The following is a 17,123-nucleotide window of genomic DNA, read 5'->3' as shown; positions in this document are numbered from 1 at the left end:
TTTTTACATACACATAGCATGGCAAATTAGCAGCGAAGAAAAGCCCTCATGCTGGCTCCGCTGGCTGCAGCTTTGCTTGGATTAGGGTATCCTCTGGGATAGGCAGACTGTGACTGTGGGCCCAAATTAGTCCGATTCGAAGCACTCTTCCAGTCTTGAGGCTTGTTAGAATGGTGCCTCTCGCCAGACAGACCAAGCCCTCTGCGTAGGAGGCTCGGCCTGTACGATCGTGAAGGCCCTCACTCAGCGCTCGTGTGTTCCCTTTCGTGGGATACCGCTGCAGAGGCTGCTGTGGCAGTGCAGTACCCGCGGAAACTTAAGAGATAGGACTGAGACACTTCAGCCCAGAGTTGGATTAGCTGAGGTGGCCTCTATTTTACATTCACGGCTGCCAGACTCCTCTTCTGAAGAAACAGCTCTCTTGTTTTTGTACTACGTACTAAACATATGAAAATATCCCAAATAGCATATTTGTACTTCAAGGCTTTTTCGGTACGTGCGCTTTTTAAGTCCTGTCTGCCGATACTAGATTCAACGTACTTTCGCTGGGTCGGGTGTCAATCGTACAGCACCGGACTTGCATGCTACCGTTTCGCCTACGTGTAATTATTGTTTCCTTGTAACGAAAAAGAGCAGCGGTTTTGCATAGGGACCCTGATACATATCCGGTGAGGATTGAGCTAAGCTACCTTTTTGCAGATGCAAGAAAGGTGTCACTTGCAGCGGTGTCGGCTGACCCTCCAAGTTCATCGGTTGAGAGTTGCGACACGGCTGGGCACTGTGCAACATGACACATAGTCTGCATTCTGTGAGTGACACTAGTAATGAGCACTTGCAGGAACTCATTCCACTCTGCCGCGCATGAACGCTGGATGGCCATGGAAACCGATTCTACAGACTGGAAGAGGGCCTCCAAATACCTCCGGCCACCAGACACCTGTAAAGTCAGGCAGCACAAACTCCGGCAGAGAACTTTAAAAACTGCACGCGGTTCTACAGAGGAGAAATACGGCCACGAATCCGAAAACCACAAACCCTCTGCAAGGACTTCATGCTCATGATTGTTCATGGAACTAGAAGTTGTGCACTGTTATAGTTTGTGCCAGTTCCGAGTCCTTATGGAGAAAATTCATACTCTCTCAAGCAGCTAAACAGGTTATTCAGCGTTTCGACCCACCTTGGAGTTCATTTGAGAGTGCATGAGGGGCTCGAAGGCACCCGAGTCGGAGAGACGCGCTACTACGCAGAGCCAGGGCTCTGCTCTGCCTTCCATCCCGGCTGTCTGCACCCACTGCTGGATTTTTTGCCATGCTCGCACCATAGGTCGCAACGAACGGGGGACTTTGCTGCGTACCAATCTGCAGCAACGGTAGCTCCCCATGGCCTCAACACCACAGAAGGGAGGGGGTACTGTACTGCACCAGTCGGAGTCCGAATGACAAGGGAATACGCGCAAGCGTCGAGACACACATCTTTCTGTCCCGGCAAGACTGGGACATGACAGCCTCTGTGAGGAAGGCCCCGAACGGGAGGCGGGCGCTGAGGGGACCCCTAAGGAATTGGTCTGGAGATTTCCTTCAGCACTGGTGGCAGATCCAGTGTCCAAGAGGCCTCCCGACAAGAAAAGAGGCAGCAAAGAATTGGAGTGCGTGCCGGAAAGAGGCGCCAGCTCCCCTTGAGTAGTGCTGCTGGTCGTAGGTGCCGAGGGGAACGTAGCTCTCTGTACTTCCCCCCTGTCTTGAGCGTTCTGCTGTCTCTTATTTGCCCAAGTTTCCTCAGAAGCCTCTGCGTGCTGCGGAAAGGCGGCCCCCTCTGGTTGTGTCTGCTCAGTGGCGGGGGAAGACACAGGACCGTCCGACGCTCCATCCCCTACCTTACTACCTACAACTTGAGGGGAGGCCAATGCCACTGGACTACGTACCCGAGTCTCTAGTCTGCAGACAAACTGTGCTCCCGATAAAACAGATGCGGCAGCTGTGCATCTGTCGCCTTCCTGAACTGCTCGAGGAAGTGATGCTGGAGTTGTCGGGGTAGATGAACAATCGTTGTCCCCTACATCCCCCACATTTACACCGTCTGCGCAATCTTCACGAAACAGGCTTGGCAAGAAAGGTCTAAACAAGTGTACGCGGTGAATGGGATCCAGCAGATAGTAGAGGCAGACGAAGCGGGGTATCTGAGCAAGCCACAGAAAACCGCAAATTGGTTACCGCACGAAGAGCTGCAAGGCTTCCCCTCCTAAGCCCCTCCACCCCTACCCCACACAGGATAAGCAATGGCTCCTCAGTACCAGCTTTGAGAAGCAATGCAGAGAAAGGCCTTCCAATCGCACTTTTAAGTTCTACAGAATTCTAAGTGCTTCCATATGCTGCGTATCCTTCCTGCGACTGCCCCCCATTGCATCCTGTCAGGCCGGCTGGCAGCGCCTCGCCAGTAGTTGCTTACCGCTAGGAAGGCCCCCACATCGCAATTGACGACACGGTGTTCCAGAGTATCTGCAAAGTCTCCTTCAGTGGAATTGCTCGTAGCGAAGCGGCTGTCGTGATGTTGAATGCTCTTACTGCTGGGGTGGGAGGAGGAAAGGCTGCTGCTCTCGGATGACTCCTTGCCACTTTGTTGTTGGTGCCCCGTGCGGCAGCTGTTAAGCGTCCTTTGATAGCTCTCCGGGCATCCAGATGTAGGCAAATCTCCATGCGAAGCTGTTCTGAGATGTATGGTCTTTTCTGTGGCCACAATGGCCGTTATAAACTCAATAAGACTGAGCAGGTCCCGTAGCCGCTGGGGATCCCTCAAATATTTGTGCGCCAGTTGCCAGGTTTCCTCCAGCCGGCAGAGGTGGGAAACCAGCACGTGATTATTCCCTAGGTGCGGGTCCACGCGTTCTGGAGACTGTCTTAGCTCGTTTATATGCCTGAACTCGCCGCAGGAAACAAAAAACTGCTAGCTGCATCTTCTTTGCTCTCGCCGCTGCGCTGCTCCGTTCTTTTGCACTCTGCCATCTTCGCGCTGAAGGCCGAACAGCGCTTCAGTAATGCAGATCATAATGGTACTCCTAGAAACTAGTGAGGGAAAGGAACAAGAAAAATGTCAAGGAGAAAATTACCCTCTAAAGTCGTTAAAGCTTGTAACGCATTCTGCAGCCATGTGCTCCACGGCGGAATATACATGGCCGGGATCTGACTCTGCAAGTTGGGCATGCCACGCACGCAAAATCGTTGGTTTTATCAGGCTTGGCCATTGTCAATTTTAACTCAACTTCTATCTAACAAGGAAGAGACAAACGATGAATCTCCTTCATGGGGGCTAAGGCGGGATGCTAAGTAGACAGATGTCTGGAACGTGGGCCCACCGCTTGTTTTGATGATGTTCTCCGATGCCTCAAGCACACTTAGATCAAGTCCAGTGTGACCCTTTCTCCTGTAGTTAGCGACTGAGTTGAGTCTGAAGACCTTTTTGACGTACTGCCTCCTGCAACTCTGCCACTGCTGCCACACGTGTAGATGGGCCGTTTGGTTGGCATTGCCCTGGGAGACAAGGGAGGCCACAGCTCCATCCAAGTACAGCAGCTGATTTTCTAAATAGATAACATCCATCACGTAGCGTCGGGCTTTTCGCTCTATCTGGATCAGTTCAAGGATATACTCCTCCTCGAATGAGGCCCATTTACTATCCAGTTCGACCAGTACGGGCACCAGTTCAGAGCGCCAAAAAGGACTTTCGAACAAATCCACGTGCTGCATTGTGTTAAGCTGCACCAGATATAACGTTCAACAAAATGAAAGCACTGGCGTGTGCGCTCTAGACCCCAAATGCGACGAACAAAGGCTTATTCTTCTAGCACCTGTTTGGAAACCCAGGGGCCTTACACTCCTGTCAACTGGGTATCTAAACAAAAGAGGCACAGGTATACTTGATACTGTTAATTACGCTTTAAACGGCACTTTAAATCGTTCGAGAGCCTCATTGGCTTCTCACCACATCTAAAGTCCTTCCCCATGCCTCTCTAAAGCTGGCGCCCCTTTCCAAAACCGTGGCATGGAAGTCATAGCGCTCGCCGTTAACGTAGATAGTAGAGTACCTGAGCCACACGTACACCTTATCATGTGACTCCTTGTGAGGGGGTGACCTTGCATGCTTAGCGTCTTTCGTCCCTAACTGACTTACAGAAGACCTGTGGTCTAGGACTTGAGTGGATTATTGATGCCTGTGCGGGACGTTCTGCAGAGAGCTCTTGAGGAAATGCTAACATGCATCGCAGAGATAAGAGAGCAGCTTACCCTTCCTGGGAAGCCTCTAGTACATCCACGCGGTAGTGCCGTCTATAATCAGGAAACAAGGCCTTGTAGTTCTTTGTAAACTGGTTCCTATACGCGCGGCTCTGTGGTCGGATCCCCAGAAGGTCAGAGGCCCGTGCCTTCAAAGCCACACGGATACCACAAAGACAAAGGAATGAGGTATACAAGTGTACAGAGATATCTGTCTCCGTTTCGTCCAGTGAGGGCACAGCTGCGGAGCGGCCTTTTCGAGAAGCAATATCCATACGAAGTACGATGCTGGGTTACACAGGGGATTCTTCTCAAAGAAGAATTCATGCCTTTGGCTAAGCGTCTTAACTTACTAGCGCTTGAAGGAAGGCTTTGCAAGCGGCGAAGCCCTCAGTAACCTTTACAATAGGCTTCCAGCCACTTTCCGTCGGATGCACTTGCAGCTTTTTAAACGTGTCAAAAAGTTGACGCATGGCCTCTAACGTTCTTGCAGTGATCTCAGTAGCCTCTAGCACTGGGGCGATAAAGGCACCAAGTGATAGTGGGCCTGTGTTTGCCCACTCATGAGGCACACCGTCCTCCTCCAGCAAGCCCTCCCTATCCTCCCCGTCACACTCCATGACGCCAGCCTCAGGGACTCTGCAGCTTTGTACAGAGTCTCCTTGGATGACGAGAGTTTATTTTCTTGTGGATCGGCTTCGCAGGGAAAAGGAAACAGCAATAACCCACACCAGACAGCTGTGCCCCTAGCGATCCAAGGGTGATTAGAGCTCGAGGAGACCCCCTAGATGAGACCATAAGAGCCCTGATTTAGATTTTCTCCGCGGCTCTACAACAGCGGCAGCCCTTTAGCTGTGTTGCGTCAACCCGGTCTGTTTAGCGGTCTCTTTGATGGGAGTCAAGGCAACTGGGCCTTGCTATTGATGCTGCAGCTCTTCCTGCTGCGATTTCAGGTCTAATTTCCCAATCAAAGTTTGAAATAAAAGAGAATCATCGTTTGAATAATCACAAACATTTCAGGTAACGGGCAGCAGAATGCTTTAGGTCTGGTCCACAATCCGCTCGCGGCCCCGCGGCCGACTGCCCGCCGCGCCTGAGGGCGTCCCCGTTTTGGATGTTCAAGAAGAAAGAAAGATACCAAGTGAGTTTTACTTACACAATAATCCGCATAAGCTCAGGGCAAATACGGATTTTGAGAACTTGGATGGAGACCACACTAGTCGGAGCCTCGCAGTACGTAAATACATCCGAGTCTCGTAGCGATCGGCCCAGCGGGGAGGTAACGGTAGTGCCCTATTTTCCTAGTGGCTAGAGGGGGCTGGCTCTGGGTAATTACTGCATACTGTTTTGCAGTTGGCTAACCCAACAGGCCTCTGGCAGCTAGCCCAGACCTCGAAACTGCCCAACACTCACAGCCACTGTAGCCCCTAAAAATGAAGTGCTCTCGCCTCCATGCTGCCCAGTTGAAGGCTCTCACCTAGACACAGCGTCGACTCCTGATGCCTGAATCTGTGACATTTGAGGCTAAATACAGCTTCATCGCTCCTCAGGGATTCTAGCATGGCTGGCAAAGGGAGAAAAAACAGGGGAGAATGTATGTTTAGCCCCTTCACGGCGAAGCATTGCCTGAATGCACATCCGAAGTCCGTATAAGACGAAAAACAACCGATTGCACAGGATCGTAGAATAAGCTTCCATTACTTGCCCTTTATTTCTCTTGAAAATGGCGTGGTTCAGGGTCTTTCCAGCCATGGGCGGTTGTTCAGCTGTGTAGTGCTCCATTAAGGGTCTGCATAGCGCCGTACGATTAGCCCTGCTCCAGATGTAGGTGGACGAAAGCTAGTCACTAGCCCTCAAGGGCTTTCTCTAATATTGCCATCACCCCATAAGGTTTTGGCAGAAGACGGCGAAAATCAGCTAGGGTGCGCTTTGTTGCAACGCTTTTGCACTCCCAGCTCTCACCCCAGTTACACAGAGCAACTTGGTAGACACACGCCCAGTCCATCTGGCTGTATTAGGGAGATTCTACTAAGCAGCAATAAGCAGTTAGGAACAGCCAAATCAAATAGTCAAATTTACACTAGATCTCTATTACAAATGACTAGTGTAAAAGAAAATGCATGCGCATAGCCAGGCCCGCTACATCCTAGCCACTTTGCTCCCTGCTAAGCGAAACCGAGGACCTTATAGCGCCCAATGAGGGACAGCTGTGCTTCTTAAGTGTAGAATGTAGAACCATACAACTATAAACGCACGAATTTCTCTTTTAGAGAGACAGCAACCTATCCCCGCAGAAAGCACCATACTCAACAGACATTCCCATACTGGGCTTCAAAAATAGGCTCCAAGTGGCTGTGTGTCCTGCAAAGACACATGCAGTTGCAGGTTGCTCCCTAACCCATGCTTTTATAACATTAGTAATATATAGGTCCGCTTGGCAGGCCGTTAGTCTCCGATTTCGTATGCAGCAAAATAACTACAGTCTGGATCAAAGCTTAAAGGCTGTCCTTCCACTACTGAAGCCCCGGAAAATCCTCTGCAGATTAAGAGTCATAGGGCCTTTGCCCCAGCTGTTGAGGCGAAGTGTCAATGCGGCCGAGAACTGAATTAGAGAGGGCGCCTCACACATATAGCAGAACACACCCTCTTTGTTCGTATGCCAAAGTCATATGATATTCTGGGGATAAGCGAGGGAAGGCTCGTTTGCGCCGTAGAGTCTAAAATAGGCAACTTAGGAAAAAGGACAGCAATTTTTGATTGAGCTGCTTCACTCTTTTGTCCATTTAGGAGAGCCCAACGCGGCGCTTAGTACCAAATCTGGAGAGCTCACCCAAGCCTGCGGCTCTGCATATGCCACACAGGGCAGTTAGATGACTACCGCCACCCAGGAGTGGATCCACTCTGAGACGAAGTAGGAAGGAGTCAGGATGCACGAATTCTGAAGAACTCCTTAAAGCGCGCTAATGGGCAATCTGCTTTCCCTTTACCTGCTGCCAATGCTTCAAATTGCCAAAGAGCTTTTCATGCAAGACCATAAACGACGACGGAGGAGGCACACGCTGCACTTCGCACTCGAAACAGATGGGCCAGTCTGCACGTCCGCCGCCTTCTTCCCTTTTCTTTCGTGTTCAGCCTTTCGAGCACTTGTCATCTACTGCTGGACCCTTGAGAGGCTGACGCATAGGGGGGCTAGAGAGGCCGGCAGGCGGTCTGCCGGCCTCTCTAGCCCTCAGAGGGACACTAAATCAGAGAGCAGGGGAAAACGAAAACTTGTAATGGGAGCGGCAGGCATATTAAGTTGCCCTCTGTACACGCATGTCAACGGAATTTCACTGAGCAGCGTCGCCTTAAGTTGGAGAGTTTAAGTGATTTGAGGCAGAAGCTCCTCTCTAATTCATTGCCAGCAGGTCCTATTCCACGAACATTTTTTGGTGTCCTGCTAAATAATTGCATTGTCAGTGCATTTCCAAGAGAGCTTTATGTGGACTACTGAACAGCCTGCAGATGGGCAGAAGAAGGCGAATGTCATGACCAGCTCATGTTTAGCAGTTTCCGCGGGCCCGCTCTCTGGTTTCTTCGCCTTTGTGGGTCCATAGAAAAGCATTCTTCTCCAGAATCAATATAGAGACAGGATGCTGCTTCGCTACACATTGCTGTTCTTCCAATTGCCTCGTCGGCGTATTTCCCAAGAAGATTTTAGGCCTGTTAAGCAGCTTGCAAATGGACACAATGGTAACGGGGCGTCTTCCCTTAGTGAACGTGAAGGTAGCTGCGAATGTATCATATGTGCTACTCCTACTATCGTAGCCAATAGATATCCGTTTTAAGGTTCTCCAGCCTAATGGGCAGCCAGGAGAATGACCCTTGGCCGACTCAGTACAAACTCAATGCAGAAGCATAGAGAGAAGGACAGCTCAATACTCACGACAACTTTTTGCTGTGCAAAAATTACTAGAAGAGCAGGAGCGCAGGTAGAGGCAGCATCCTGTCTCTGCATCAACTCCTCAGAAGAATGCCTTGAAGGGGCTTGCTAAGGCGAAGAGACACAGAGTGGCCCCGAGGAGACTTGAATGTAGATCTCAGAGCTAAATATGCAAATATATGAGTCTGCTGGATTTATGGGCACCCGAGACGTAAACACTGCATGAACAAAAGGCAAGCCCCCAGAGCACGAGTTCATCTCTCTGTGGGTCTTGCTCTGCGCAGAAACCGGTATACTGGTGCAGAAATAGAAGCTTTTATTGTGTCGAGATAACAAAGAAAGTATACCCTATACACTGCGATGCAGACTAGACTAAAATTTCTTTCTCCAAGGGAGTTGCCTTGTGGAACCACAGGCCTCTAATGCCCCTGGCCTCCCTAAATGCTCCAAAGGCACGATGACGAAAGCTTGCCACCGCAGGCAGTGCCCTAAAAAGTGCAAACACACGCAGATAGAGACCTCACTTATTCTGTGTGATGCGTAAGAAGGTCAAGCAAATGTGATTTAGGCCTGTGTGCCCCCGCAATGTGCAAGGCTGTGGCAGGTTACTAAAGAGAACTCCCCAAGGAGAAGCCCCCGTAAGTTCGACCCTCGCATAGGCCATAAATATGATTGAACTAGTTTTGAAAGTTATCTATGGCAATGAATCTCTCCGGCGAGTGAAGCACTTTGGTGGACATGTTTGTGGGGGCCCCCCTGGGGCCCTAGTAGGGCACACGTTTCTGGGCATGGGTGGGGCCCCAGTGGGATCCAGAAAGCTGTTGAGGCTGCGCTTCCTACTGCCAGGTTCGGCAGCGTAATTTGTTTTACTCTAACTGCCGCCCGTTGCAGGAACATGGCAGCCAAATTAGGAAAGCAGAAGAAGGTAGAGGGAGAAGCCCACAGGGCAGGAGCTGTTGCTGCAGCCCCTCGGAAGAAGGCTAATGATGCCAAGCCACACCACGGTGCAATGCACCTTGCCACCACCGCACTTGGCAATGAGTCTTCTGCCTTAGAAGGCCTCCAGAAGCAGAAGACCAAGCTGAAGCTCAAGAGGCCCCGCGAACCCGATGATGCGACGGAGCAGCGAAAGGAGCGGGAGGGAGAGTCGAGGGGACCAGCGACGAAGAAGAAGGTATTACTTCGGATTCAGAAGGACCATCGAAGCACGCAGGATCCTGCAAACGATCCTTCCACGGATAAAACGGAGGCCAGTGCGGAGGTGGGTGGAAGGCCCCCCCTTCACAACAACATCAGTAGCAGTGCGGCAAAGCGCCGGCGAGAAGAGGAGAGTAAAAGCCCTTCAGGAGGTCTACAAGCCCCCGAATCCGCGAATGCAGTAACTGCAGAAGCAGCTGCCGCAGCAGCAGCTGCCGCTGCTCGGTGGGGCAAGGGAAGGCAGTGGGTTGTCCTTCTGAGTTTCTCTCCGTTAGTGCTGCTACGCCGACGCAGCAGCAGCAAGAAGCAAGAGAAGCATCAGGGGCCGGTCTCCTGTCTCTTTACGGCGGATGAGCACACGGGTTTCGTAGAGGATATGGGCGCCTCGACAGGGCTTTCAGTGGATAAAAGCCGCAACAGCCACAATAAAAAGGCCCTAAATCCCGTAATGCCACTCATTCGGCGGGTGCAAGGACACCTCGCCTCTATCTCCAGCTCTGTCGCTTCTGCCTATGGAGCTGAATGCAGCGAGGAGAGATCTGCCAAAGAAGGTCCTGTGGGGTCTCGCATGCGGGAGTGCGTTGCAGCGGAGGCCGCTAGAGTTGCTGCCGCTGCTTCGGATCCTAACTGGATTGCTTCTGCATGCATGAGACCTGACGTCGTTCATCAGTGTCTGCTGAGTTTCTTGGATTCACCCCTAATAAAGCTACTGCGCCTCCAACAGCCGCCACCTCAGCAGCAGCCCCTGGAGCTGCTGGTGCACACGCTGGACGGCAAACTGCTGAGGATTAACTCGGCCTTTAGGGTACCGAGAACCTTTAAGGTGTTTAAGAAGGTCATGGAGATGGCTCTCGCCTCCCCAACTGGGCGTCTTGAGGCAAAAACAGGAGACCAGCAGGAGCAGCAGAATTCGCAGCCGCTCATCGAGGTGCTGCAACCGCCGTTTTCGAGGCACTTCCCAGAGGGCAGCTGGTAGGTCGCTGCATGCGTGTAACTCTCTGTCAGCACATAGGCCGCGAAGGCCTTCGCACAGCCCTTGTAACTTCAGGTGGATTTTGCGACTGTGCGTGCGTGTTGGGGTGTACATGTGTCTACAGCTGGGTCGCTCTGTCCGAGTCACATCATGCTCCTCCCGTGTCTTTGCGCCGTTTCCTCAACGAGCTTCCGGAGGTCCTGAAGACCGGAGCAGCAGACTGCGCCACCAATAGCAACAAGCTTGCATCACCAGCCAGCCGAAGGAAGCAGCACCAGGGGCAACAAGGCGTGCCTCCTGTCGTCTTTGTTATCTCAGCCTCGCCTGCTGTAGACTCCGCGCTGGTCCCTCTGTGGGCCTCTTCCAATGGAGATGACGCGGACTGCAGCAATGCAGGTTCCGAAAGTAACACACAAGAGGACCAGCGGCCACAGCAGCAGGTACTGCCCATATCCCCACATTCGTATCCGACTCCCGCAGCATTGCGCTGTGATAGATTGCTGCATGAGTTGGGCCGTGCTGCCTTCAGAAATGCCAACGCCGCACCTCTGAGGCGGTCTTCACATACCTGAAGTGATCGCAGTGCAGCGTTTTTGGGGTCTCTGGGAAGTAACCATTGCATTTCGGGCTGCATAAGTGTGATCCTATAATCCTTGGCTTGCACCTACAGCCAGTCTTGCTACTAGTTACATACCCGCCGGCTTCGTAAATTATTAACGCTTATGCCATAAGTACACCTGGACCACACCGGGATCAACACTCCAGCGGGTGCACATCTGGCTGCCCAAAAATACCTCCGGAAGTCTGGACTGTACATACACCGAACGCACAAACATGGGCAAGCCATACATACAAGCACGCGAGTGCGAGTTGCAGTAGGTATACTTTAGGTTCGAATAGGAAACTACAACTGACCTTCCTGAAGTGCTCCTGCTATACCCCCAGAGGATCGATGCACCAGAGATAACGCCCCATGTATATGGATATTCTATATGTTGCGTTTGGATCTCTAGCAACACATGGTGAGCTCAGTCAGCCTGGCCATACCAAAAAAGAAATAAGAGGCCTTCCTCCAGGCCACCGTCTACCTACCGCCTCCCAAGTAACTGCACGCCACCTCTTGGCGTCGAAAGAAGCTGCTGGGTATGGATTTTCTCTTCACGTCTACCAAACCTTGTCTAGTGCACCGCCCCGGCGTGTTTCGGTGCCCCTCACACACTAGCGCTGCAGCCAGTTAATGAAGCGCAGTTGCACCTTTTGCATCACCCCTCCGCCGGTGTCTTGCAGCACGGCCTCCCCCAGGGACCATCCTTGTCTTCACACTGAAAAGAAATCTCTTCTTTCGCCCCCATCCCGCCCGTCCCCTCGTTCAAACCGGCACACCTGCAAGCTCTGCCATCTGCAAGGGATGGATATGACTGGAGCGACTGGCAGCCTTCTCGACGCCACCTAGTGCACATCTACTAAGGCGCACTCTGAACTGCGCTTCAAGAGGCATATACAGCAACTGTGGAGGGCAGAAAGTATTGGATGACGTGTCTCCGTTAAAAATTTGTCCGCAGCAACACCTGCTTGCTAATGCAGTGGTGGGTCTCTGTACAGTGTTCGCATCACTGTCTTCTGTCTGCCTACGCCTCGCGCGCTGCCCTTTGCCCGTTTGTCCACCTCAGGCTCATTCTCTACTCAACATCATTGGGCCCCTTGCTCCCAGCGAGCTCTCTGCCCCAACAAGAGCCGCGCTCAGCCTCTGTATCTTGGTGTGCGTGCGTTGCAGCTGGCTGGGGTGGGGGGGTGTGGAGCTCCCACCTCTACCTCCTGCGCCCTGCTTCATCACCCTTTTATAGCCCTTTGTACGAAGCAGGGGCCGGTGGAAGAGCACTCATCGCCCTGACTACAGGCTTAGAACGGCCAGCGAGCCGTTCTCAGGGAGCGGCTAGATACGTACATGCATATGGCGTGTAAAACCCCAGCAGCCACCAGACACAACCAGCAATGCTCTATTATACGCTATGCTGACCAAGCGACGATGGGGGCACATTGCAGTTAATCGGGGTGCAGCGGCCTGCGAAGTGCGAGTGCACTGGGCAGACCACAGGAAGTACGCATGAAGACCCGAGGTTGCCTGGTTCCGGCGGTAGATAAATGCGGAGGAACGCAGAGGAAGAGATGCAAGTGACGCTAGAACAAAAGGAGAGACGCAAACGCGAGAGACGCCATAAACAAGAGAGGGCCGCGTGGGCGAGGGGGGAGGGGTGAGGGGATGGGGGGCAAATCAAGGGGCTCGAAGACGATGTCTTAATCATCATCTTCGGCCTCAAACTCCGCCTCGTCCTGGCCCAAATAGAGGTCTTCCCCCCCTCCATACAGAACGACCCTTGCTGAGGAGCAGCCCTTTTCTCGCAACTTGGTGGATAAGTCAACTATTACCACTGTCATGTTATCACAGCCATGACCTGCAGCGCAACAAAGCGTTGAAGGGACATGTGGACGAGCACCGGTGCCAAGAAGCAAACACGCTGGAGTGAAATCATGGGGTACACAGAGCTACGCCACTGTCAGCTTGGCACTGCTGCATGCCGATCGCAAGCAGATACCATGCACATGTACGTTATCCACAGAAGGCATAGCGAACATGCCAAAGTAATTACCTTCCACAACATGGGTAGGCGCATCGATGTGTAAGCCGAGAAATGTACAAATGCATAGATATATACATATGTACATGTAAACATAAATTTGGGCATCATAAATGTACATGCATTGCTGTTCTCACCTTCAGACTTAATTGGATCATGGGAAAGGCAGTCATCACAGAGCGCCTCGCAGGCATCGCGCAGCGCCTCCGGGGAAGGCTTCTTGGATTCAGCAAGACGTGCCCGCACAAAATCCACGGCCTCCTAAAGGCGCACACGCAGAAAGACGACTCGGAAAAAAAGCATGCGGAGAATGGAAGCCCTTACACGAGAGGGGTCCCCCGATCCCAGCGCTGCGGGGAGAACTGACGACGGCAAACATCCCTCTTTGCAATTACATCAACGAAACGCCAGCATTCCCCCCTCCCCGCCAAAAAGAAAGACACCGAGCAAGATCGCAGCACCGTGCAGCGACCCTCCCCGAACGTGCGGCTGCTTGAAAGATACGCTAAATGCGCTTCTGCGGACCTGGTTGGTTTTACAGTCCCATATGCCGTCGCATGCGATAATGACGAACTCGTCGTCCTTGCAGATTGGAGTAATTCTAAGATACGGCACACAAGAAGCCCGAGAAACGCAAATACCATCCCCCCGTCCGCTGTCTGTGCTTTTAACAATCACCCCGCAACCCCTCCCGCGGTGTTCATGTTGGAGGCACATGCGCTCCTTAGGAGCATCAAATCTGCCACTGTGCGAGAGCACAACCTTTCAAGATGCCTCGGGAGAGGGGGGGCAAGACTGCTCGAAAAGGGAGACGGTTCTGTCTTAAATACATCCTTGCGCCCACAGCGCGACAGATAAACAATAATACAAATTAGTCTGTTCTCCAGTCCAGTCCTCCATCCCCTCCTCTTCGCAGCTTCGCACGTACCGAACATCAGGAAAAGCCGTGATGCGCTGCTTCTCGGGCGGAATATCCGCATCCGCCTTGTAATAAAGGTCACCCAGAGACCTCGATAGATTGAGATTGCCGTCTACGCGGCCGTTTGTCACGGACCCCCCGGCGGCAGCGATCCTTGCCCGTTCCCCAGGATTCATCGGCTTGTGGTCATGCGACAAAGGAAAGGCCTGCATGCATAATAATCTGCGCACTTCAGCAGGTGTATCGACACCTGTTAGCCACCCCACGCAGTGCGGCCTTTCTGACTCTGCATAATTCAACCGCATCGCGCGAGTCGCACGCCGCGCATGCCCAGCAACAAAGAGGGGCCCTACGATGTACATACGGCGGCGGGCGACTGACACACGACGGTGCGTGCCGAACTGTCGAGCCCTACCACGCCACCTCGGCTGATGATGCCTCTGGAATCTCCGGCGTTAGCGACGATAAGAACAGGAGTGGGTCCTTTGACGACGAGGACGACAACGGACGTGGCACCCGATCCTTCCGGGGAAGAAGGATGAGGATGCTCGTTCCTTTGAGCATCAGCTGCACAACTCAACTCGGCGTCCTCCGCATCCTTCTCGCTGCCTTCAGAGGCACTCTTCTCTCCCTCGAATTGCTCTTCAGCATGACTTGCCTCGTCCCCACAAGGCCCCGTCTCTGCAGGAGGGGAAGGGCCTGCCTCCGTCTTGACAGCCGATTTGCCGCCCTTGGAAGCCGCGCCAACAGCAACTGCGCTGTCGCTTTGCCGCTGCTTCTCCTGCGTGCTGCTTCTGCTTGTTGTGCTGCTGCTGCAAGTGTCCTCTTCGTCCGACTCGCTGTGGTCCGAGCTGCTGCTGCTGCCACCGCCTTCTGCAGCCTTCTCCGCATGCTGCTTCTGCAGCTTCTCCAGGTCCACATCCGTGGCAGCATTGGCAGTGCTGTCTAGCCGCCCTAAGGCATGGCTCTTGCCGCTGTCTGCAGCCTGCTTCTTTTCGCAGTCGCTGTCCTCCTCCTTCGTGCCTGCATCAGCGGCATTAACGACGCGAACCAACCAAAAAATCACACCTACACCCACGGTACACAACTAACACATCCCAAGGTCGATGAGACAAACAAGCGCTCATCATGCAAAATGATGCATGATGGCGTGCACTGGTGCAGAACAGGGCCAGTGCACCACAACGCGAAAAACCCTCACTCACTCAATACGCGCACACAGATACAACAGGCACACGACAAAGACAGCCAAACAACAGACCCCCAAAGTGGCCTGGCCTGCCTAGGAACCACTACTTGATAGAGACGAAGAATGCTGTTGGCATCTCCTTGACTTGTTGGGGACGCCCCCACGCAAGAAACCATAGGCTTAAAACAGGCATCTATACGACGAGCTTTGCTAAGCCACCCTGTGCTGTCGCTGTCTCAACGCCACCCTCGAATTGTGCAGGTACAACAACCGACCCTCTCCACTGGCGTCATCGTTGCTGCTGCTGGGCGACGATTCATGAGTCTCTGTCTCCTGCCCCTGACTGTCCGGACTGTGAGGCCCCTCCGAGCCTTCGGCCCCTTCCTCATTCCCAACCAACAGCTGCAATTGAATCCACAAACAGAGAACGGAACCGCGTCACCCCTCCCTACCGTACTCCTCACTCTGTCTACCCACAGATATAAGGGGCTAAAACCACTTAGCAACCCGCTACAACTGCCTCCCCCAGCCCCCATGCAAAAATTCCAACGCCAGGAGCGAGGCACCGCGTCGCACACGTATACAGCCACCAGACCTGACGTAACAGAACCCTCATGGCGCTGGTGGTACCTGTATGTATCGTTGCCCATTCATATCGATAACGCGCGCATCGCCGCCGTTCTTCAGAAACCACTCTAAATACGTCTCGGTGCCATGTTGCTCGCGCTGGCCCTGTACCGAAGACGCATGCAGCATATATATATGACCCCTATTTCACGTATACCGTGCGCTCGCTGCGTTCTCGAAAGCTTCGCTGCGTGCTGCTAATGAACGGACGGGCCGAACAGACATTGCAGGTCTACATATAATCCGATCCCCCAACAGCACGGGGGGAGCACCACAGGCAGTAGAACAAGCACAAGTTGCCCAAAAGGGGTTGCTCTGCAGAGTCCCTACATCTTGGAAGATCTTTAAAAGGGCGTGTCTGCTCTCCGGTGTTTGTATCCTCTCGTCAACGGCGAGAAATGCGTCTTCGATTGCCTGGCAGAGCACTGCATTTTCTTTGGTCACGAGCTCTTTGTCGCAGGACTGTCCTGCTCTGCAGCTTCCACGAGGCATCGAGAGACCCTTGGCCTCCATCTCCGAACGAACACTCAGGAGGCGCTCTGAGAAGATCTAAAAAAGGCGCACACAGAGGAGAAGGCAAGCACAGACAGCGCGAGACGTGAAAGGGTGGGGGCCCCTTGCAAACAAGTCGGCAAGTGCGCGCGTGATGAGATGCAAGCAGAAAGGCTGCGGATCAAATGCACGATAAGCGGACCACCGACAAACCCAACTACCCGTCAGGCGCTTGTAAACACCTGCCCGCAGTGTAGTAAGCCGCAAGCAACGAAAGCTTGACAACGCCATGCAGACAACGGAAATCCATACACCAAAGCCACCAGAAGCCACATGCAAGCGCGCGCACGATGGGATGCAATAATGACACGCAGAGAGGGAGGCAAGTGCCAGAAAGGCATGACAGGCGGTAACGAAAGCATCCAGCGTACCGTGAGGAGGTTCGCTGCAGTCCACTGACTGACGGCATTGCTGCCGTGGCCATCGAATACACCATATATGCCAATATCTTCAATATCCATGGCTTGAAGCTCCGCAAAGGCCTTGACACATTCTGCGGACGGGGGAGCATGCGCGCTCTCCACCAGAGCCTTGAGCGACGGGATCGCCACGTGAGCATCCTCCATTGTCTGCCGCCATCCCTGCATTGCCGATGCTCCGTACTCCGATGTCATCTCCTCTTTCGAACCCCCAAATTCGGAGTGTTTCTCCGTCTTGGGAGAAGCTAGAAACGCCCCCATTGTCGCAGGCTAGCAAATCGACCTACGTAACGGCAGAGATCACAGCAACACGCATGCAGCAAAAAAGCGGTTGTACCACTGTCTCCTCTCTACGGATTCAGGCCCCCCAAGCTTGCATGGCGCATAGTTCAAAATGGCAATATCGTGAACAGAGGAGCCGCCG

General features: G+C 53.0%; 3 protein-coding genes across 3 annotated transcripts; 1 reads left to right on the top strand and 2 right to left on the bottom strand.

Moving 5' to 3' along the window:
- Positions 1-685: 685 nt before the first annotated feature.
- Positions 686-4,885, bottom strand: LOC34620757. Its single transcript, XM_026335889.1, is given in 8 exon segments — positions 686-1,087; positions 1,178-2,176; positions 2,446-2,992; positions 3,104-3,182; positions 3,350-3,749; positions 3,976-4,078; positions 4,278-4,414; positions 4,619-4,885. Coding segments are annotated over 8 exon segments (2,934 nt in total).
- A 4,197-nt stretch (positions 4,886-9,082) lies between these two features.
- LOC34620756 lies at positions 9,083-10,929 on the top strand. Its single transcript, XM_026335887.1, has 2 exons — positions 9,083-10,349; positions 10,418-10,929. Exons 1-2 carry the CDS (start codon positions 9,083-9,085, stop codon positions 10,927-10,929), a joined length of 1,779 nt encoding a protein of 592 aa, XP_026191672.1.
- Positions 10,930-12,652: 1,723 nt separating this feature from the next.
- On the bottom strand, positions 12,653-16,960 carry LOC34620755 (probable protein phosphatase 2C F42G9.1). Its single transcript, XM_026335886.1, has 9 exons — positions 16,483-16,960; positions 16,059-16,267; positions 15,732-15,833; positions 14,815-14,999; positions 14,328-14,670; positions 13,922-14,118; positions 13,519-13,594; positions 13,131-13,254; positions 12,653-12,810 (listed from the first exon to the last, which is right to left on the bottom strand). Exons 1-9 carry the CDS (start codon positions 16,958-16,960, stop codon positions 12,653-12,655), a joined length of 1,872 nt encoding a protein of 623 aa, XP_026191671.1.
- Between the last annotated feature and the right edge of the window lie 163 nt (positions 16,961-17,123).

The sequence above is a fragment of the Cyclospora cayetanensis genome, unplaced genomic scaffold (assembly GCF_002999335.1).
Source record: "Cyclospora cayetanensis isolate NF1_C8 unplaced genomic scaffold, CcayRef3 CcayRef3_contig_84, whole genome shotgun sequence".
In the NCBI taxonomy this organism is placed as follows: domain Eukaryota; phylum Apicomplexa; class Conoidasida; order Eucoccidiorida; family Eimeriidae; genus Cyclospora; species Cyclospora cayetanensis.
Note: the sequence above shows the minus strand (reverse complement) of the source record. Positions and strands in the feature narration are given on the sequence as shown.

Bases quoted from the DNA above. Each gene is read 5' to 3' on its own strand.
- LOC34620755 (XM_026335886.1), bottom strand. From the start codon at position 16,960: ATGGGGGCGTTTCTAGCTTCTCCCAAGACGGAGAAACACTCCGAATTT. The intron at 15,834-16,058 runs GTAGGGACTCTG...TCTTCGGTACAG, and splicing joins TTTTAAAGATCTTCCAAGAT to GGCCAGCGCGAGCAACATGG. The intron at 13,595-13,921 runs GTACGTGCGAAG...GCCGTATCTTAG, and splicing joins ACGGCTTTTCCTGATGTTCG to AATTACTCCAATCTGCAAGG.
- LOC34620756 (XM_026335887.1), top strand. From the start codon at position 9,083: ATGGCAGCCAAATTAGGAAAGCAGAAGAAGGTAGAGGGAGAAGCCCAC. The intron at 10,350-10,417 runs GCAGCTGGTAGG...GCCTTCGCACAG, and splicing joins TTCGAGGCACTTCCCAGAGG to CCCTTGTAACTTCAGGTGGA.